The following is a 23,317-nucleotide window of genomic DNA, read 5'->3' as shown; positions in this document are numbered from 1 at the left end:
CCAATTCCACGTCCACGTCCAGGACTTCGACCTCGACCAAAATCTTGTCTTTGAATTTGATTTTGGTTTCGAGGTTTAAATTCATTTTTACTTACAGCATTTACTTCTGGAAATGCTGTTGATCCAGTGGACCGGGACTGATGATTTCTCATTAATAGCTCGTTGTTCTTTTCCGCCACAAGAAGACAGGCGATGAGTTCAGAATATCTCGCAAATCCACGTACTCTATATTGTTGCTGTAGAGTAATATTTGATGCATGAAACGTGGAAAATGTTTTTTCAAGCATTTCCGATTCTGTGACTTCATGTCCACAAAATTTTAGCTGCAAGATTATTCGATACATCGCTAAATTATAATCACTGACTTTTTTTAAAATTTTGGAATCTTAACATATTTCATTCATCACGGGCGGTCGGAAGTATAACTTCCTTTATATGTTCAAATATTTCTTTCAATCCTTTCCATAAAGCCATGGGATCTTTTTCAATTAAATATTCACATTTCAATCCTTCGTCGAGATGTCGACGCAAAAATATAATGGCTTTTGTCTTTTCTTGTGATGTCGATATGCCATTTTCTTTTATTGTCTCACTTAGACCCAATGACTCAAGATGTATTTCTACATCGAGAGTTCATGGCATATAATTTTTTCCCGTGATGTCGAGCGCAACAAATTCGAGCTTTGTCAAATTTGACATAGTGGCACTAAAAAAATTACGATGCATTTTATTAGTTAATGAATATTGCAATACAATGTAATGGATAAACGACAAGTACAAGCATTTGTAAAAATAAAGAAAACACACGAGGAGGATATTTTCCGATAAATACAAGACTCGTGAGTATGATAACCAAAATAATTAAAAATAATCTTGAGAAAGCCATCTTCTTTTTTCTTCGAAAAATTTGATGAAGAATAATTTTTAGAGAAGAAGAGAAAGTTGGAGTGATTGAAATAGTTTGTGAGATCATATTTATAGGGCAAAAACTAGCCGTTTTTTTACCGTTTATGACCGTTGGTGTACAAAAAAAATAAAAGTATGTATTTGTATAATTTTATGGTAATAATATGGTGTATATAATATTAGTCATGTATAAATAATTATGTATATCATATTACATTATTATAATGAAGTGTCATAATTTATTTTGTTTAAAAATCTTACAGGCTTTTATACTTGTTGTACTCCTTACCGGGAGTGTGGGATGTCGTCTTAACATCCTCCCAGGATTTATAACAAGTTTTCGAAAAATTTATTTTTATTATTTCTAATAATAACATTATATTATATATTAAATATATACACAATAAATAAATAACAGTAAAATAAATATTATTACTTTTGTTACCTTTTTCTTGTGTTTGGAGCTTAGAAAAGTATGGAGGACTTTTTGAGCTTCGTGCTGATAACGTGTTGTGAAAAAGTAAAAACTTATGGTAAAAAGTAAAAATCTAAAACTCTCAAAATTTACCAAACTACACACTTTATAATATTTTTCTCTCTACTCAATTGTATCAAATCTTTACAAATGGATACCTATTTATAGGATTTCTTTGGAAAACAATCCAAAAACAATTTCATCATCACCTACAGCATCACACACTAATTTTCAATATTTACAACTCTTATTTTCAACATTCAAATATTCAATACACATATTTTAAATATATTTTTCAACACATTCATGGGGTTAACTGTGGTATTATTATTATACAAATAGCAGTCTGCAAGTCTGACCTCGCAATATCAATAAGTGGGAAGGTAACCACTCTCCTATGATTCTCCCCTTCATCTTCTTGATAATGTAGTTCACCTACACTACCTAATTTTGTTAGAAATGCATCCCTCTAAACATTCTTTAATTTCTGAACCACATTTTGGATTTCTAGTTATTCTATTAAAAAAAAAAAGTAAAATTGTTCTTGCGAGTTGGAATAATTTAGATTTCAGTATCAAATTAGTTAAAAAATAGGTTATTGTGCGGTAATTTGATGGATGTCTTATGCCTATATATAGTTGAATGATGCAACCAGTTTAGCGGGGTCTGCGCTAATGTATCTTTTACCAAGTCTTTGAACTAATCATCCTTTGGTGTCTTCATCAAGAAGACGACTTGGTAATCTACTCATGCTTAATAATTGAAGCAGAATAATCATAAATGAAGTTTACAAATAAATTTGGTCTTCTTTCATTCATGGTTTTGCTTGCGGACGTTTCGAATTTTTTAAAAAAAAGTTGAGACGGAGAAGTATGTTATTGTATAGAAGACATTTATATGGAAAACAATATTAGAAATTCATGAAATTCTTCCATTTCTATATGTAGTAATATTAGCGATGGATTTTTTACCCACTTCTCAATCTTTTCACAAAAAAGAACCATTCTATTATCCCCAAAGCCATGAAAATTTAAGCAAAAATATTATATATAGAGTCTCTCGGCAAAAATTTGTGTGAGAAGATTTTACAGATCGTATTTTGTGAGACGAATATCTTATTTGGATCATTCATGAAAAAATATTAATTTTAATGCTAAGAGTATTAATCTTTATTGTGAATATTGGTAAAATTGACTCGTCTCACAGATAAAAATTCGTGAAATCGTCTCAAAAAAACATATTCTAAAGTCTCACCTCACACACGCATACAAAGTAATTAACCACGAAAATAAATTAATAATAGCAAAAAAAATTAAACAATTAATAATAGAATGATAATAAATGACTGTTTTTTATTATTCAAATGGCAGTGTATTCCCCCAGCTGACCCCAACTCATCCCGTCACCTTCTTTCACACCATCACCGCCAACCATCGCCACCACCGACGGCGGCGATACCTACTTCTCTTCGAGCTGTGGCTCCATTTAAATCTTTATAGAACCCATCATGGGCAACTGCAACGCGTGCATAAGACCTTCGGAATCGGAGCATCAGACTCCCAAATCCCATGCTCAGAAACAACGCCAGAAAGCCAACGGGCGCTATCCGAATCCGTACGCCCAATCCCCTACCCCGATCCGCGTGCTCAAAGACTTCATTCCCCGTACTAAAATCTCCGACAAGTATATCCTCGGCCGTGAGCTGGGCCGCGGCGAATTCGGGGTCACCTACCTCTGCACCGACCGCGAGACGCGCGAGGCGCTCGCGTGCAAATCGATATCCAAGAAGAAGCTGCGAACCGCGGTGGATATCGAGGACGTCCGCCGCGAGGTTGAGATCATGTCTAGCTTGCCGGAGCACCCGAACGTCGTGAAGCTACGCGCTACATACGAGGATAACGAGGCGGTGCATTTGGTGATGGAGTTGTGTGAGGGTGGGGAGCTTTTTGATAGAATAGTGGCGCGTGGGCATTACAGCGAGAGAGCTGCAGCGGGAGTGGCGAAGACGGTTGCGGAGGTTGTGAGGATGTGTCATCAGAATGGTGTTGTGCATAGAGATTTGAAGCCCGAGAACTTTTTGTTTGCGAATAAGAAGGAGAATTCGGCGCTGAAGGCCATTGATTTTGGGTTGTCTGTGTTTTTCAAGCCTGGTAAGTTTGTGTTTTGTTTTTTTTTTTTTTTTTGTTATAATGAAAAAAACGGTTTTTGATCTTTCTGGTGGGCTTCGAATCTTTTTTAGCTTTTCTTTACTGGGGTTTGATTGTTTGGTATAATTCTTGTTCTTCTTCGGTTATGCCATTAAATTCTGAGTTTTATTTTTCTTTTTTAAATTTGTTATTCCTTGCTTGCCAAGGTTGGTTTGTTGAATCTGATTTTGGCCATCTTCAAACGTTTGATCTGATTTAAGTTACTTAATTTGCTTGAAATTCAAGAGTTAAAAATTTTCTTTTGATTTTTTATATCTCACGTTTTACTGCGTTCGATCTAGCATAATATACTGTTATGAAGATGAAATATACATACTTGTTAATTTGTTTTGTTTTATTTTCTTACGTTAATATATTGATTTGTTTAAATGTATTGATGATTCGATAATCAGGTGAAAGGTTTAATGAAATTGTGGGAAGTCCATACTACATGGCACCGGAGGTTTTGAAGCGAAATTATGGACCTGAAGTTGATATTTGGAGTGCTGGTGTTATTCTGTATATTTTGTTGTGTGGCGTTCCTCCATTTTGGGCTGGTACTTTCACTCATTCCGTTACCGTCACCGATTTTCTTTTTATGTTTAGTTAATGAATTGAACTATTTTATTTTACAACCTGTCATAGAAACTGAACAGGGGGTTGCACTTGCAATCTTAAGAGGAGCGATCGATTTCAAGAGGGAGCCATGGTCTCAGGTTTCTGAAAGTGCCAAAAGCCTCGTTAGGCAGATGTTGGAACCTGACCCCCAAAAGCGTTTGACTGCACAACAAGTACTTGGTATGTTTGTAAAGTACTCTTCTGTAGTAGATTCTTGAAAAGTATTAATAAAGTTAGAGTGGCAGTGCCTTTATTTTATTTTTGCTGCTTGTGACCGCTTTTCTTGAAAATGATGATGGGCAGCATGCTGATAAAGGAATGGATGACCCCGGCACGCAAGAATTTTTATTTACTATATGCTTAGCAATGGATCTTCGTCAGGAAAACTAGTGTTTGCCTTGGTAATAAATAAATGCAGAACATTCCCAGGAAAAAGATTTTATGTCTGTAAACAGTGTTAAATATACGATATGCAGCTAAGACGCAAAGGTTATGTACTGTGTTTTGTTTGAGATTACCCGATGGTTTCACCGACTTAAGTAGAAAAAGGTTCTGCTGTGTAGGGATCATATCGATATTCGCCGGTTGGGCTTGTGAAACGATTTGATATTATTTAATAAATCAATAAAATCCATGATTATAGACCAAGACAGTACTGGGTCGTGCAGTTTTCGATCTGGGTCACTCCGAAATCCTTTCATGTACTTAACTGTTTGATTAAGAAGTAACATTAAACCCAGGAGGTTTAGTAGCTTCTCTGGTCATATAACTTCCACTGTTTTGGTTCCCTCATCCCTGGTCGCTAATGACTTGTAACTCGATTAATTTTTACAGCTCAATAACATTTTGGTTCTCAAATATTGCCACATTTTAAGAAAAATATTTTGCTTTCAGCTAGTTTGAGAAAGGCATAACAGAGTTTGGGAGTGTAGGGGATGCAAGAGATATAGTTTTTTCAAATTTTCTATTAATAACTATTGTAACTTGCTAATCATACTGATGGTGAGGTGATGAACTTTTACACGACCTTTTACGCAACTATTCTTAGATGTTTCTTTTCATTTGTTGTCTTGGTTAGAACACCCGTGGATTCAAAATGCTAAAAGGGCTCCAAATGTACCGTTGGGAGATATTGTGCGGGCACGACTTAAGCAGTTTTCTGTTATGAATAGATTTAAGAAGAAAGCACTACGGGTAAGCTTCGAGCATTAATTTAGCTCTATTTGTAACTCTTTATTTTCCATTGGAAAAAACAATATCCCTTTCACATCAAAGATGGTTTCTGGGACAAGATTTGCTAGTATCACAACCTGAGTCACTGGTATTTGAGGGTTGCCAAATATTATTGCATAAATTTGCAATCTTACCTGTTAGTAGATTGAACTGAGAGAACTATGTTAGAGAAATGCCATTTACTGCCCATGTTGATAAATCGTGTTTTGCTCTATAGTTTAATTTCTAGTTTTCCACAAATACATGTGTAGGTAATTGCAGAACATTTATCTGTTGAAGAAGTCGAAGTTATGAGAGATATGTTTGCATTGATGGATACTGATAGAGATGGTAAAGTATCATATGAGGAACTAAAAGCTGGTCTACGAAAAGTTGGTTCTCAGCTAGCAGAGCCTGAGATAAAGTTGATGATGGATGTGGTAAGTATCACTTGAGGAACACTGAAAACCTTGAAGTCGTCTTTTGCTTAGTGTAGTTGCTAAGAGTTAATGTTCACAATTGTTGTTTTCTCCCTGTTCTTTAATTTTTCTTGGTCATTGAGAGGCGGTAAGATTTGAGTATTATTGTGCTTGCCAAATTCTAATTAAATTGTACATATCTTGGGCGTTTAAACTTACGAGATGTATCTTGTTAGCGATTAGATATTCAATTTTATGATGATAAACATAGTCTAGCCATGGTACTCAACCTCCAAACATTGGCTGTTGTGAATTTGTTTAGCAACCCAGAATCGTCTGCAAACCATCATTACAGAAGATAATTATCTAATGTGTGATAGGCTGATGTTGATGGAAATGGAGTTTTGGACTACGGCGAGTTTGTTGCAGTTACAATCCACTTACAGAGGATGGAGAATGACGAGCACTTCCGCAGAGCATTTATGTTCTTTGACAGAGATGGTAGTGGGTATATCGAGCTCCATGAATTACAAGAAGCGTTAGTTGATGACTCAGGTGAAACGGATAATGATGTAATCAATGACATTATGCGGGAGGTTGACACAGACAAGGTTAGACTAAAATAGTTTCCATCCTTTTCTCTAATCTATCTAGTAGCCAGTCATTCTTGAAACTTTTTAGCCTATTTTAACAGCCCGTCTTATTTCAGGATGGCCAAATTAGTTACGACGAGTTTGTTGCAATGATGAAAACTGGAATGGATTGGAGAAAGGCGTCCCGACAGTATTCAAGAGAACGTTTCAAAAGCTTGAGCCTCAATCTGATGAAAGATGGCTCTCTTCAGCTCCAGGATGGATTTACAGGTCAAACTGTCGTGGTTTAAAGTTTTTTCTCAATCACAAAATTATCTTATCCATTGATATAAGATAGAAATGTCACCATTTAAAGTTTTCACGACCACAAAACCACCCTGCTGTTACCATTACCTTTCTCCTCGACAACCAAGGCTTATAGATGGAGGAACTTGAAGAAAGTAGAGTAGCAGACTATGCTACTACATTCTCGGTTCTTGTTGGTCTGGCCGAGGAACCTTGTTTCGAAGATGATTGATTGATATTTTATATGTTCATACAACGTGTAAGCCTAAACAGCATGTCGTGTTTGCGTCGTTTCTTGTTGTATATTCTTGTGGAATTTGCTTTTGGTGGTGTTTTATGTATATATGTGTGCTTTGACAATAGAGCACACAGCAGTTGAATTCGTTTGTTGGCGATTGCTAATTCTGGAGATGGTGTGGTTTGTTCAACGTGTATGTCTATTTGAAGCACAATTATTATAATATCACAAATTTATTTTTTTGAGTTGATAATATTATGTTTTTTTTACTCATCTACTATTTTCCTAATTTTTTGAGTAATATATCATGTTTTTTTTTGGCTCATCTGTTTTATGGTACAACCTCTTAATAATTACAATATCTTGCAATTTATAATATTTAAACAAGATTTCGTTCTAACAAAGGAGATCTTAAATTCAAGACACTGTCCTAAAAGGGCATCTAGGGTGGCTTTTTATTGGTACGAAACGTTGAATACCCAACCAAATGGCCTCTCTCTGGCAGCTTTAAACCAGAATAGACGAGATAAATCATGGCAGTCTGATATGATGACAAGTCTACTAAATCTCGAGTATTTTGCACTCGACATGACTCCAACTTTGGTGGTCATTGGTCCAAATTGAATCATATTAACATATAATGTTCATTAATTTTTCAACAGAACTCACATATATCATTAAATAATCATTTTATAAGTAGAAACAGAACTCACATATATCATTAAATTGTTATAAAAAAAAAATTTATGGTAAAAAGTAAAAAATCTCAAACTATCAAAACTATAAAATTACACACTTTATAATATTTTTTACTTTCAACTCAATTGTGAATTTCTTCACAAATGGTGAGCCTATTTATAGAATTCTTTACAAATAATCCAAAAATAAATTCATCATTACATACATAAGCACACACTAATTTTCAATATTCAACACCTAATTTTACCTAATTTTCAACATTCGACATTATAATTCTCAACACAAATATTTTTCACATTTTCAACACCCCCTTGTGATGATGATCATAATACAATAATTGTCTTTATTACGTTTTTTTATACTGTCTCGTTAAAAACCTTACTAGGAAAAATCCATTGGGATAAAAACCATAGTAAGGGAAAAAGAGTACAGTCACGTAAACTCCCCCTCATGTTGACATGAACAATTCTTCACAAATTTCGTAGATTGTATATCACAATATTATATATGTGCTTTCTGAATATTGTCGTAGGAAGTGCCTTTTTGAAGAGATCTAATGAGTTTTTACTTGATTGAATGTGATGAACATCAATATATTTATTCTTCTTAAGCTCTTTGGTGAATGCGAAGACTTAAGAGGAATATGCTAAGTTCTGTCGTTTTTTATGATTCTTTCATTTGAGCAACACATGCATCATTATCTTCATATAGTATCACAGGCTTCTCGTCGAATGATAATCCGCATGAGATTTGGGTCATTGATTTTAACCACACACATTCACGGCTTGCTTCATGTAGTGCAATAATCTCGGCATGATTTGATGAAGTTGTTACGAGCGTTTGTTTCTGTGAACGCCAAGAAATTGTAGTGCCTCCACGAGTAAATACATATCCAGTTTGGGAACGTTCCTTGTGTAGATCAGATAAGTATCCAGCATCGGCATAACCAATCATACTTAGATTAGCATCTTTGGAATATAAAAGTCTCAAGTCTGTTGTTCCTAGTAGATAACGGAATATATGTTTAATTCCGTTCAAGTGTCTCTTTGTTGGATATGTGCTAAATCTTGCCAATAAATTTACGGCAAAAGATATATCAAGCCTTGTACAATTTTAAGATACATAAAGGCACCGATAGCACTTAGATATGGTACTTCTGGACCAAGAATATCTTCATCATCTTCACATGGACGGAATGGATCATTTTCTATGTTTAATGATATAACAACCATTGGAGTACTTAAAGGATTTGATTTATCCATATCAAAACGTTTAAGGATCTTTTTTGTATAATTTGTATGGGAACAAATATTCCACACTTTTTGTTCAATTTGTAAACCCAGACAATACTTTGTTTTTCCAAGACCCTTCATTTCAAATTCTTCCTTCAAGTATGACACAACTTCTTGAATTTCTTTATTTGTTCCAATAATGTTTAAATCATCAACATATATAGCAATAATTACGCATCCGGATATTGTTTTCTTAATGAATACACAAGGGCATATTGAATTATTTATATATCCTTTTTTCATCAAGTGATCACTTAGTTGATTATACCACATTCGGCCGGATTGCTTTACTATCAATTGAACCATATAAATAAGCTGTAACAACATCCATAAGATGCATTTCTAAATTTTTAGATACCGCCAAGCTAATCGAATACCGAAACATAATTGCATCAATCACGGGAGAATACGTTTTTTCATAATCAATTCCAAGCCATTGAGAAAAGCCTTGTGCAACAAGTCGAGCTTTATATCTTACTATTTCATTTTCCTCATTTCGCTTTCGAATAAAAATCCATTTGTATCCAACAGGTTTTACACCTTCAGGTGTAAGGACTATAGGTCCAAAAACATTACGTTTTTTTAGCGAATCTAATTCAACCTGGATTACATCTTTCCATTTTATCCAATCCTGCCGATTTTTACATTCACCAAAAGTTTTTGGTTCATGATCTTCATTATCATTTATGATGTCGATTGCCACATTATAAGAAAATATATCATCAATTTCTTCTATATCTTTTTGGTTCCATATTTTTCCAGTATTAATATAATTGATAGAGATTTCATGATTCTCGTCACTTTGTGGTTCTGAAAGAACATTTTCTGTAGTGCCCAAATTCAGTACACGTATAACCCATGCATTCATTTAATCATTAAATCATTTAATTAGTTTAAATGAGTTTTATCCATGCATAATTTATGAAAGCTCATTATTTTAAATTATTCATGTCTATGTTGATGCACGTTAAAATGTTTTTCGAGTTTATGTTTCAGGCGATTATTCGAGGCGGGATTGAGGAAAAGACCCGGTGACGATTTTCGGCAATTTAAAAATGTGGTATTTTATTTTAAGTTATGGATGGGGGTATTTTTTTACTAATTATTATGTTTTTAGAATTTTAAAGTCCAAATTTAATTATTAGGTGAATTTTGGGGAATGGAAAACTTTTAAAGTCTAGACCATGTGCCTTTTTAAATTTTATTAGAGGTGGTATTAGAGTAAGAGAGTGTTAGTATTTTTTTAATTAGTGCTAATTATCAATTAAGCTAAATTATCTCCTAATTAAACACAAAACACACGCACACACACACACTCTACACACACTAGAAACGTGAAAGCACATACACACACATTTTTATTTCAAATCTTTTTGAAGAAAAACCTAGGGTTCTCCATTAGAAAGCAGCCGCCCCCTTCCATCGATTTTTCCAGTCATTTTCGGTGGGTTTTATTGCAAGAAAGTCGAGCCGCAAGTCATCCCGGATCAACCTCGCTTCTTTCCCGCGTCGGTGTCGTCGTTACGGTACTTTTAAACGTCAAAAGGCACGTATATTCTGTTCTTGCTGTGTTGATCAAGTCATATTATGCGTTGTGTTGATTTTTTATGCGTAAAAGTTATGTATCATGATAGTAGTTTGAGCGGATCATGAATCGGATCAATTGCGAAGGAAAATTTTTAGATCTAAAACTCGCTTATACTGTTCATGTCAAAACTGCGATTTTTCTGTTCATATTTTGGGAAAACTTTCAACGGCAAAAACGTGTAACTTTTCGATACCTTCGATTTGATATATGATTCGAAATTTTTGGATGAAAAATGAGTGAGTTATGATATTTTCCGTGCGACTGCGCAAACTGAAATTTTCAGAAAATTATGTTATTGATACGTTTCTTGAAGTTTCATGTTGCAGGCTTCGTTGGGGGCTCGACCGGTGATTGTTGCTGCGTGTAGGTACTTGCTTATGTTGTTGGGTCGATCACTAATGGTTCGCTTCGGGTCATTGGGCATCTAGTTGAATCAAATGTCGTAGGAATCAAGTTGATGTCAAAGACCGTATTTTGGTTCGTATGAGTTGTAGGGTGAAAAAAACGTCGTCACGTTGGGGCAATTACACGAGTTTAGTTCACTGCTATGGTGTCCTAGGATAGTCTCGAGTTGTGGAATCTTGTGCCATTATGTGTTAATTAGGAGACTAAGTATTGTGTAAGTTTTTCCTCGCAGGTTCAGAAATACGTAGGCACACGGACCCTTACCCGGACCCCCGCACGGGGTCCGTGCCTTTGTTCCCTCAGCAATGTCTAGGACCCGAGTGTACACGGACCCTCACACGGACCCAAGCACGGGGTCCGTGCCTCTCCCCTTTCCGAGTACTCCTTTTACAGTATCTACACGGACCCTGACCCGGACCTTTAGACGGGGTCCGTGCCCTTGCTTTTCTACACACACCCCATACAGTGTCTACACGGACCCAAGCCAGGACCCAGACACGGGGTCCGTGTCCTCCTATTTTTGGGATACATTCTTTCATTCACTTAGGAATTGGGTTGAGGTTTTAAGTTAAGGTTTAATATGATGTTTTCATGATCGAGTCATGGGAAATTTTAGAACGTCCTAAGAAATGATCGAACTCGAGAGTAAGTATGACTTCTACGTTAAGTTATGTGAGTTGAGCATACAAGTTTATGTTAGTATGTTGCAGCAACGGCCCCGATCGAAGTCCAACGAATCCCTCAACGCCAAGTAAGTATGTATGACGTGCAATAAAATATTTTAAGTTTTCGAGGTATGCTAAATGTCTTGTGACCAAATTATGTTAGGATTGGAAAGCGTTAAATTATGAACGGGGACCAATCCGCCCGTTAAATTATGAACGGGTTAGATCGTGGTTGTGAAGCGTTAAATTATGAACGTGGATCAACTGGCCTGTTAAATTATGAACAGGGATCTTATGTATGCGGCAGTGGATACGTCCCTGTCAGCCCAGTACTGTGGTATAGTCTGATCAGGCTCATTTATGTTACGGGTCACTTGCTTTGAAACATCCTCTACGCAAAATGATGAATTTATGTATGTTTACGTATGCAGTATGTTTATGAAAGTTTAAGTTATGGCACGTCGAAGTATGTATGTACGTATGTTCAAGTTTTAATGCGTAAGTTCAAGTTTCAAATTATGTATGTCTTATTTTAAAGTTGCATGCGATCTTATTATGTAGTACTCGTTATTCCAGTTTATACGTGTTGAGTCTTTAGACTCACTAGACTTGATCGATGCAGGTGACTATGTTGAGGAGGCAGGAGGTGATGACCAAGGGGCAGGCTTGGGCTGAGTGGCAGGCTAAACCCGAGGACCGCAAGTTTATGTTTAAGCAAATTTTTAAAATACTCTGATGTTTTGATTTGAACGTGAGACGTTTTGAGACAGTTTCTTTTAGCAAAATTTTATTGGTGACGGTTGATTGTGAGATTTATTTTTATGAATGTTGAGTGACGACCGTATGAATGTTTTTATTTAAGAAAATTTTTAATTTTTCCGCAAATTTTAAATAGTGTAGAATACGGTTCGTTACAGTTGGTATCAGAGCCAGGTTCTTGTAAAGGGTTATGCCTACTGCCAGTCGCAAGAAGCTCTCGAAGTCACACCTCAAGTCTGTAAGTTTTAAAGTTTTGAGTTACGCTATGCACTATGCATTAGATCATGATTTCAGCATGTTTATGTTTTAAAGTTCAAATTTTGTGCATCTTATGATATTGGTATTATATTCATGCATGTTGGGTTTACGTGTTGGGTAATTGTTGGAACAGTATGCCTCCTAGACGTATGGTTAACCAGGAAGATAGGACTGAGGACAGGGAGCACCGAGAGGAGGAAAGAGCCAATCCTCCACCTCCACCACCACCTCCAGATATGCAGGCGCAGATGCTTGCAGGCATGACGCAGTTCTTCGCGCAGTTTGCGAGGAACCAGACTGCTGTAGGCCCCGAGGAGAGGCCTAGACCTGAGGCGGTATATGAGAGGTTCCGGAGGATGAGTCCGAAGGAGTTTGCGGGTACCACTGACCCGATGATAGCTGAAGGGTGGATCAAGTCCATCGAAGTGATTTTCGACTTTATGGAGCTGGCAGATGCTGATAGGGTACGTTGTGCCATTTTCTTATTAACTGGAGACGCCAGACTATGGTGGGAGAGTGCGTCAGTGGCAGTCAATTTACAGGTGCTGCCTTGGAATGGTTTTAAAGAGGTTTTCTACTCCAAGTACTTCACTGAGGAAGTACGAACCCGACTCACCAACGAGTTCATGACGCTGCGGCAAGGAGATAGTAGCGTGGCAGAGTTTGTGAGAAAGTTTGAGAGGGGGTGTCACTTCGTGCCCCTCATTGCGAATGATGCCCAAGCAAAGTTGAGGCATTTTCTGAATGGTCTGCGGCCGATCCTACGCCGTGACGTGAGAGTAGCTGGTCCCACTTCTTATGCAGTCGCCGTATCTAGAGCATTGGCGGCAGAGCAGGACCAGCGAGATATTGAGGCAGATAGGCAGGGCAAGAGGCCCTACCAGGCTCCACCGCAGCAGCAGAATCAGAGGCCTCAGTTTAAGAGGCCGTTTCAGGGACCGCCAGCGAAGAAGCCATATCATGGACCACCAAAGGGCAAGGGTCCAGTTCAGCAGCAAGAGGCGCCTCAGAAGCCCGTTGCCTTCCCCGTGTGTCCTAAATGCAATCGGCAGCACCCGGGACAGTGCTTGTATGGATCAGGCAGGTGCTTCAAGTGTGGAGCTACAGATCATATGCTGAAGGAGTGCCCACAGTGGAAGCAACCAACCCAGGGCAGAGTATTTGCCATGCATGCACAGGAGGCGGACCCAGACACCACCCTACTGACTGGTAAACTTTTCTACCTAAGCTCGGTATTATATTGTCTTGCATGTGGAATTTTTCTTCTTGGGATTATTAGCGTGCTATTAATACTTTGGGTACCTAAGGTTATTGAGTTCTATTGTGCTTAAGGTTTATGGTATAAATTTTGAGATATAAGTTAGTTTGTGTTGTGCTAACGCGTCTCAGGAAACATTTTCATTAAGAGACTATCCACAACCGCGTTGATAGACTCAGGAGCCACTCACTCCTTCATATCAGAGACGTTTGCCAATCATTTAGACCTCAAGTCCATTGGCCTAGACGTGAATTTTTCGGTAGTAGTCCCATCAGGGGAAGAGCTGTTAGCTACCAGTGTGGTCAGAGATATCGACCTAGAACTGCATGGCCACCTAGTATATGCAGATTTGATCGTATTGCCGATGCCAGAGTTCGATATTATATTGGGAATTGACTGGCTGACTAAGAACAGAGTTCTGATTGACTTTCAGAAAAGGTCAGTATTAGTCAGGCCGCTGGGCATGGAGCAGTTTCTATTCGAGCCAGCTAGATGGAGGAGTTTTCCTCGCATGATTTCATGCATGCAGGCAAGGAGACTTATTTCCAAGGGATGTCAGGCTTTCTTGGCCAGTGTTATAGCAGCGCCGGACGTGCCCACTCCTTCTATTTCAGAAGTGCCAGTAGTCAGCGAATTTCCAGACGTCTTTCCTGATGACGTCACCGGCCTTCCACCAGAGAGAGAGGTGGAGTTTGCAATCGAGCTCGTGCCAGGCACAGCGCCGATCTCTAAGGCGCCATACAGGTTAGCTCCAGCTGAGATGTTAGAGCTCAAGCAGCAGATTCAAGAGCTCCTCGACAAAGGCTTTATCCGCCCTAGTTTCTCACCGTGGGGCGCACCAGTGCTCTTTGTGAAGAAGAAAGATGGGAGCATGAGGTTGTGCATCGATTACCGTGAACTAAACAAAGTAACGATCAAGAACAAATACCCGTTGCCTAGAATCGAAGACTTGTTCGATCAGTTGCAGGGAGCTACCGTGTTCTCTAAGATAGATCTTCGATTAGGGTATCATCAGCTGAAAGTGAAGGATGCAGATGTTCATAAGACAGCTTTCAGGACCAGATACGGGCATTACGAGTTCTTAGTAATGCCGTTTGGATTGACCAATGCTCCAGCTATTTTCATGGATCTCATGAACCGAGTATTCCAGCCGTTCCTCGATCAATTCGTCATAGTATTCATTGACGATATTCTTATATACTCGAAGAGCCATGAGGAGCACAGCCAGCATTTGAGTACAGTTCTACAGACCTTGCAGAGCCGTAAATTGTTTGCGAAGTTTAGTAAGTGTGAATTTTGGCTAGAAAAGGTAGCGTTTTTGGGGCATATTGTATCTAGCAGTGGTATTGAAGTGGATCCGTCTAAGGTAGCAGCGGTTAGAGATTGGGTGGAACCTAAGAACGCATCAGAAATCCGCAGCTTTCTGGTTTTAGCCGGTTACTACCGTAAGTTCATTCGAGGATTTTCATCTATAGCAGTACCACTCACTTCACTCACCAAGAAGAATGCCAAGTTTGTGTGGAGTGAAGAATGCCAGAAGAGCTTCGACACCTTGAAGCAAGCTCTTATTTCAGCGTCAGTGCTAGCCATGCCGACAGGGCAAGGCGAGTTTGTGCTTTATACCGATGCATCTAAGCTCGGATTAGGCGCAGTGTTGATGCAGCAAGGTCGGGTCATAGCTTATGCTTCCAGACAATTAAAGGTGCACGAGAAGAACTACCTGACGCACGACCTTGAATTAGCCGCCGTTGTCTTTGCATTGAAGATTTGGAGACATTACTTATACGGCGAGAAATGCCAGATCTTCACCGACCACAAGAGCCTCAAATACTTCTTCACGCAGAAAGAGCTGAATATGAGACAGAGAAGGTGGTTAGAACTTGTGAAAGATTACGACTGCGAGATTAGCTACCATCCGGGAAAAGCTAATGTTGTCGCAGACGCCTTGAGCAGAAAAGTGGCAGTGGTAGCTCAGTTGTCATCTCAGAGACCACTACAGTCGGAGATTCAGAAGTTTGGTCTAGAGATTTATCGTGATGGCAAGGCTCCTAGGCTGTCTAATCTGACAGTCAAATCTGATTTGCTAGACCGAATCCGAGCAGGTCAGTCTTCGGATGAGCAGTTACAGAAATGGAGACTGAAAGACGAAGCCAAGGGCAGTGTGCTGTACACAGTCTCAGACGGCATTGTGAGATACAGAGGTAGAATGTGGGTGCCTAGTGTTGGTTCGATCAGACATGATATTTTGACAGAGGCACACGCATCTCCGTATTCCATTCACCCAGGAGGCACCAAGATGTATAAGGACCTTCAGATTTTGTATTGGTGGCCAGGAATGAAGCGAGACATCCATAGGTTCGTATCAGAATGTCTCACTTGTCAGCAAGTAAAAGCTGAACATCAGAGACCAGCAGGGTTGGTAAAGTCACTCCCCATCCCCGAGTGGAAGTGGGAGAACATTACTATGGATTTTGTTGTTGGGTTGCCGAGATCAGTCAGAGGATCGAATTCCATTTGGGTTATAGTGGACCGACTCACTAAGTCAGCGCATTTTCTGCCAGTGAAGACGACTTTCTCTATGACGCAGTATGTGATTTGCTAGACCGAATCCGAGCAGGTCAGTCTTCGGATGAGCAGTTACAGAAATGGAGACTGAAAGACGAAGCCAAGGGCAGTGTGCTGTACACAGTCTCAGACGGCATTGTGAGATACAGAGGTAGAATGTGGGTGCCTAGTGTTGGTTCGATCAGACATGATATTTTGACAGAGGCACACGCATCTCCGTATTCCATTCACCCAGGAGGCACCAAGATGTATAAGGACCTTCAGATTTTGTATTGGTGGCCAGGAATGAAGCGAGACATCCATAGGTTCGTATCAGAATGTCTCACTTGTCAGCAAGTAAAAGCTGAACATCAGAGACCAGCAGGGTTGGTAAAGTCACTCCCCATCCCCGAGTGGAAGTGGGAGAACATTACTATGGATTTTGTTGTTGGGTTGCCGAGATCAGTCAGAGGATCGAATTCCATTTGGGTTATAGTGGACCGACTCACTAAGTCAGCGCATTTTCTGCCAGTGAAGACGACTTTCTCTATGACGCAGTATGCGGAGCTTTATCTCAGAGAGATAGTTCGTTTGCATGGATTTCCAGTCTCTATTGTGTCCGACAGGGACCCGAGGTTTACATCGTCCTTCTGGAAGAGCTTACATGCAGTCATGGGGACGAAGTTGCTTTTCAGTACAGCTTTTCACCCGCAGACAGATGGCCAGTCTGAGCGAGTGATTCAGGTTTTAGAGGACTTGCTAAGGGCGTGCATGATTGATTTTCAAGGAACGTGGGAATCTAGACTACCTCTAGTGGAGTTCACATACAACAACAGCTTCCAAGCATCTATTGGTATGGCTCCCTATGAGGCGTTGTACGGGAGGAAGTGCAGATCACCAGTTCATTGGGATGAAGTTGGTGAGAGAACAGAACTTGGTCCAGAAATAGTTCAGCAAACTGCAGACGTGGTGGTCAAGATTCGTGACAGAATGAAGACCGCCCAGAGCCGTCAGAAGAGCTATGCAGATAAAAGGAGGAGAGATCTCGAGTTTGCCGTAGGAGATCACGTTTTTATCAAGATAGCACCTATGAAGGGTGTTATGAGATTTGGAAAGAGAGGCAAGTTGAGTCCGAGGTTTATTGGACCGTTTGAGATCTTGGACAGAGTTGGGACGCTAGCGTATCGTGTAGCCCTTCTGCCGAATCTGGCCGGGGTGCACAATGTGTTCCATGTCTCGATGCTGAGAAAATATTTGGCTAATCCTTCTCATGTTCTAAGTTTTGAGCCGCTGCAGTTGACTCCAGACCTGTCTTACGAGGAGAAACCAGTCCAAATCCTAGACAGACAGGAGCGCAAACTTCGGAACAAGACGACTAAGTTGGTCAAAGTTCAATGGCTGAATCAATCGGTGGAAGAAGCCACTTGGGAATCAGAGGCCGACATGAGACTTCGCTACCCGGAGTTGTTCGGTAAGACTTAATTTCGAGGACGAAATTTTTTTTAAGTGGGGGAGGAACTGTAGTGCCCAAATTCAGTACACGTATAACCCATGCATTCATTTAATCATTAAATCATTTAATTAGTTTAAATGAGTTTTATCCATGCATAATTTATGAAAGCTCATTATTTTAAATTATTCATGTCTATGTTGATGCACGTTAAAATGTTTTTCGAGTTTATGTTTCAGGCGATTATTCGAGGCGGGATTGAGGAAAAGACCCGGTGACGATTTTCGGCAATTTAAAAATGTGGTATTTTATTTTAAGTTATGGATGGGGGTATTTTTTTACTAATTATTATGTTTTTAGAATTTTAAAGTCCAAATTTAATTATTAGGTGAATTTTGGGGAATGGAAAACTTTTAAAGTCTAGACCATGTGCCTTTTTAAATTTTATTAGAGGTGGTATTAGAGTAAGAGAGTGTTAGTATTTTTTTAATTAGTGCTAATTATCAATTAAGCTAAATTATCTCCTAATTAAACACAAAACACACGCACACACGCACTCTACACACACTAGAAACGTGAAAGCACATACACACACATTTTTATTTCAAATCTTTTTGAAGAAAAACCTAGGGTTCTCCATTAGAAAGCAGCCGCCCCCTTCCATCGATTTTTCCAGTCATTTTCGGTGGGTTTTATTGCAAGAAAGTCGAGCCGCAAGTCATCCCGGATCAACCTCGCTTCTTTCCCGCGTCGGTGTCGTCGTTACGGTACTTTTAAACGTCAAAAGGCACGTATATTCTGTTCTTGCTGTGTCGATCAAGTCATATTATGCGTTGCGTTGATTTTTTATGCGTAAAAGTTATGTATCATGATAGTAGTTTGAGCGGATCATGAATCGGATCAATTGCGAAGGAAAATTTTTAGATCTAAAACTCGCTTTTACTGTTCATGTCAAAACTGCGATTTTTCTGTTCATATTTTGGGAAAACTTTCAACGGTAAAAACGTGTAACTTTTCGATACCTTCGATTTGATATATGATTCGAAATTTTTGGATGAAAAATGAGTGAGTTATGATATTTTCCGTGCGACTGCGCAAACTGAAATTTTCAGAAAATTATGTTATTGATACGTTTCTTGAAGTTTCATGTTGCAGGCTTCGTTGGGGGCTCGACCGGTGATTGTTGCTGCGTGTAGGTACTTGCTTATGTTGTTGGGTCGATCACTAATGGTTCGCTTCGGGTCATTGGGCATCTAGTTGAATCAAATGTCGTAGGAATCAAGTTGATGTCAAAGACCGTATTTTGGTTCGTATGAGTTGTAGGGTGAACGTCGTCACGTTGGGGCAATTACACGAGTTTAGTTCACTGCTATGGTGTCCTAGGATAGTCTCGAGTTGTGGAATCTTGTGCCATTATGTGTTAATTAGGAGACTAAGTATTGTGTAAGTTTTTCCTCGCAGGTTCAGAAATACGTAGGCACACGGACCCTTACCCGGACCCCCGCACGGGGTCCGTGCCTTTGTTCCCTCAGCAATGTCTAGGACCCGAGTGTACACGGACCCTCACACGGACCCAAGCACGGGGTCCGTGCCTCTCCCCTTTCCGAGTACTCCTTTTACAGTATCTACACGGACCCTGACCCGGACCTTTAGACGGGGTCCGTGCCCTTGCTTTTCTACACACACCCCATACAGTGTCTACACGGACCCAAGCCAGGACCCAGACACGGGGTCCGTGTCCTCCTATTTTTGGGATACATTCTTTCATTCACTTAGGAATTGGGTTGAGGTTTTAAGTTAAGGTTTAATATGATGTTTTCATGATCGAGTCATGGGAAATTTTAGAACGTCCTAAGAAATGATCGAACTCGAGAGTAAGTATGACTTCTACGTTAAGTTATGTGAGTTGAGCATACAAGTTTATGTTAGTATGTTGCAGCAACGGCCCCGATCGAAGTCCAACGAATCCCTCAACGCCAAGTAAGTATGTATGACGTGCAATAAAATATTTTAAGTTTTCGAGGTATGCTAAATGTCTTGTGACCAAATTATGTTAGGATTGGAAAGCGTTAAATTATGAACGGGGACCAATCCGCCCGTTAAATTATGAACGGGTTAGATCGTGGTTGTGAAGCGTTAAATTATGAACGTGGATCAACTGGCCTGTTAAATTATGAACAGGGATCTTATGTATGCGGCAGTGGATACGTCCCTGTCAGCCCAGTACTGTGGTATAGTCTGATCAGGCTCATTTATGTTACGGGTCACTTGCTTTGAAACATCCTCTACGCAAAATGATGAATTTATGTATGTTTACGTATGCAGTATGTTTATGAAAGTTTAAGTTATGGCACGTCGAAGTATGTATGTACGTATGTTCAAGTTTTAATGCGTAAGTTCAAGTTTCAAATTATGTATGTCTTATTTTAAAGTTGCATGCGATCTTATTATGTAGTACTCGTTATTCCAGTTTATACGTGTTGAGTCTTTAGACTCACTAGACTTGATCGATGCAGGTGACTATGTTGAGGAGGCAGGAGGTGATGACCAAGGGGCAGGCTTGGGCTGAGTGGCAGGCTAAACCCGAGGACCGCAAGTTTATGTTTAAGCAAATTTTTAAAATACTCTGATGTTTTGATTTGAACGTGAGACGTTTTGAGACAGTTTCTTTTAGCAAAATTTTATTGGTGACGGTTGATTGTGAGATTTATTTTTATGAATGTTGAGTGACGACCGTATGAATGTTTTTATTTAAGAAAATTTTTAATTTTTCCGCAAATTTTAAATAGTGTAGAATACGGTTCGTTACAGATCATCATGTGTTTCTTCAGGAACATCATTCTCTATTTTGTGATCATCGTGTTTCTCTATGAATTTTCTTTTTCGAGGATTTTTATCTTGGAACCGACTGGCCTTCCACGCTTCAGGCGTTTAATGACATCATGAGTATCTTCAATTTTTTTATTCGGAATTTCAATTCGAGCAGGGGTATTTGCAGCATGTATATATGATTTAGTTACATCTTTTGTGTCTACAAATGCATCTGGTAATTGATTTTTTATTCTTATCAAGTGCACAATTTACTGTACATCCTTTTCACATTGTTTTGTTCTTGGATCCAAATGTAACAATGATGATATATACCATGTAATTTCCTTTTCGGTATGTTTTTGTTCTCCCTCTAACATTGGGATGATTTCCTCATTAAAATGACAATCAGTAAAACGTGCTGTGAACACGCCGTCTGTCCGAGGTTCAAGATATCGAATGATTAATGGACTATCATAACTGATATAAATTCTAATCTTTCTTTGAGGTCTCATTTTCTTTTGTTGCGGTGGTGCAATAGGCAAATACACCATACATCCAAAAATTATCAGATGAGAAATATCTGGTTCTTTACCAAATGCAAGCTGTAATGGGGAGTATTTATGATATGCACTTGGTCGATGCGAATTAATACAGCAGCATGTAAAATTGCATGTCTCCATATAGAAATAAGGAGCTTTGTCTTCATAATCATTGGCCTAGCAATCATTTACAGACGTTTAATCAATGATTCAGCAAATCCATTCTATGTATGTACATGGGCAACATGATGCTCAACAATGATTCCCATAGACATACAATAATCATTGAAAGTCTGGGAAGTAAATTTACCAGTATTATCAAGTCTAATTTTCTTGATTGTATAATCGGGAAATTGATTCCTCAATTTTATTATTTGAGCAAGTAATCTTGTAAATGCAACATTTCGAGTCGACAATAAATATACATGTAACCATATGCTGGAGGCATCAATTAATACCATAAAGTATCTGAATGGTCCACATGTTGGATGGATTGGTCCACAAATATCACCTTGAATACGTTCAAGAAACATTGGTGATTCAATTTGGATTTTGGCTTGTGATGTCTTATAATAAGTTTTCCAATAAAACATGCTTTACATTGAAACTTATTATTCTGAAAGATCTTCTGGTCTTTCAACGGATGACCATGTGTATTTTTTATAATTCTTCGAATAATTGTTGAATCAGGATGTCCTAATCGATCATGCCAATTGGTTAATATTAAAGAATTATCAACTACGATGTTTGATTCAATGAGACTTATATGTGTATAATGCAATCCAGTAGGGAGCATTGTTAGTTTTTCAATCACATATTTATTTCATGATTTATATGTGATAAGACACATATATTTCTCATTCCCTTCATTCATTATTTAAGTATCATAACCATTAGAGTATATATCATTAAAACTCAACAAATTTCTTTTCGATTGTGGTGAATACAAAGCATCATTGATAAAAAAAAAAAAATTTGTACCATTAGGTTAAAAAAATTGTGTTTTACCGCATCCTTTAATCAAGTTTACAGGACCTGATATTGTATTCACCATTGTTTTTGTTGGTTTTAGTTCCAAAAAATATCTTTTATCTCAAAGAATAGTGCGCGTTGTACCACTATCAGGGATGCAAACTTCCATGGGATTAGTTCCTTGTTAACTTTGTTCATGGCAATTTCCATATTTGAACTTCAAAAATATGTAATGAAAAAAAAAATTACTGACAATACATATGTAAATATAACACATATCATAATTGTACAATAAAACATTATCATATGAATACATGAAAAATAAATTATTGTACATTTATATTCCACCAATATATTGTTTATTTTTAGAAAAATCATTGAGAAAATCTGCAGCATCGATATTTTTCATTTCTATCCCACCAACATATTGATCATTTCCAGAGAAATCATTCAGAAAATCAGCAGCATCAAAATGAGTTGAATCACTCGAACAGTCACTGCGTTCAGTGAAGTTGGTCTCTTTTTCTTTCCCCTTTATCGATTCTTTATAGAGCTTGCAAAGGTGCTCGAGGACTCGACAAATACGAGACCAATGTCCTAGAGTGCCGCATCTGAAACAAGAACTTTCAAATCTTTTCGAGTGATTTTCATTAAAACTCATGTTCTCATTATGCTTTTCAGTGTGTGGTTCGTGACGCCCTTTTGAGATGAGTTATAAAAATAACTATCTCGATTATTTTCAAAACCACGACCTCGACCTCGACCACCACCAATTCCACGTCCACGACCTCGACCTCGACCAAAACCTTGTCTTTGAATTTGATTTGGTTTCCAGGTTTAAATTCATTTTTACTTACAACATTTGCTTCTAAAAATGTTGTTGATCCAGTTGGTCGGGACTGATGATTTCTCATTAGTAGCTCGTTGTTCTTTTCCGCCACAAAAATACAGACGATGAGTTCAGAATATCTCGCAAATCTACTCACTCTATATTGTTGTTGTAGAGTTATATTTGATGCGTGAAACGTGGAAAATGTTTTTTCAAGCATTTTCGATTCTGTAACCTCAAGTCCACAAAATTTTAGCTGCGAGATTATTCGATACATCGCTAAATTGTAATCACTGACTTTCTTAAAATCTCGGAA

The 23,317-nt window shown here is 38.4% G+C and overlaps 1 protein-coding gene across 1 annotated transcript; it reads left to right on the top strand.

The window, feature by feature from the left end:
- The first annotated feature begins 2,735 nt into the window (after positions 1 to 2,735).
- LOC140803256 (calcium-dependent protein kinase 10-like) lies at positions 2,736 to 7,185 on the top strand. The gene is made up of 7 exons (XM_073159041.1): positions 2,736 to 3,531; positions 3,981 to 4,124; positions 4,213 to 4,365; positions 5,264 to 5,379; positions 5,670 to 5,837; positions 6,197 to 6,427; positions 6,526 to 7,185. The coding sequence occupies exons 1-7, from the start codon at positions 2,889 to 2,891 to the stop codon at positions 6,697 to 6,699; spliced, it is 1,629 nt and encodes a 542-aa protein (XP_073015142.1). The 5' UTR covers positions 2,736 to 2,888; the 3' UTR covers positions 6,700 to 7,185.
- Positions 7,186 to 23,317: the final 16,132 nt, after the last annotated feature.

Source organism: Primulina eburnea, chromosome 10 (genome assembly GCF_022965805.1).
Source record: "Primulina eburnea isolate SZY01 chromosome 10, ASM2296580v1, whole genome shotgun sequence".
NCBI lineage: Eukaryota > Viridiplantae > Streptophyta > Magnoliopsida > Lamiales > Gesneriaceae > Primulina > Primulina eburnea.
This window is presented reverse-complemented; position numbering and strand designations above follow the sequence as displayed.

Excerpts from the sequence above, each read along its gene's own strand:
- LOC140803256 (XM_073159041.1), top strand. The coding sequence starts at position 2,889 with ATGGGCAACTGCAACGCGTGCATAAGACCTTCGGAATCGGAGCATCAG. Across the intron at positions 4,366-5,263 it reads GACTGCACAACAAGTACTTG|AACACCCGTGGATTCAAAAT; the intron begins GTATGTTTGTAA and ends TGTCTTGGTTAG. Across the intron at positions 6,428-6,525 it reads GGGAGGTTGACACAGACAAG|GATGGCCAAATTAGTTACGA; the intron begins GTTAGACTAAAA and ends GTCTTATTTCAG.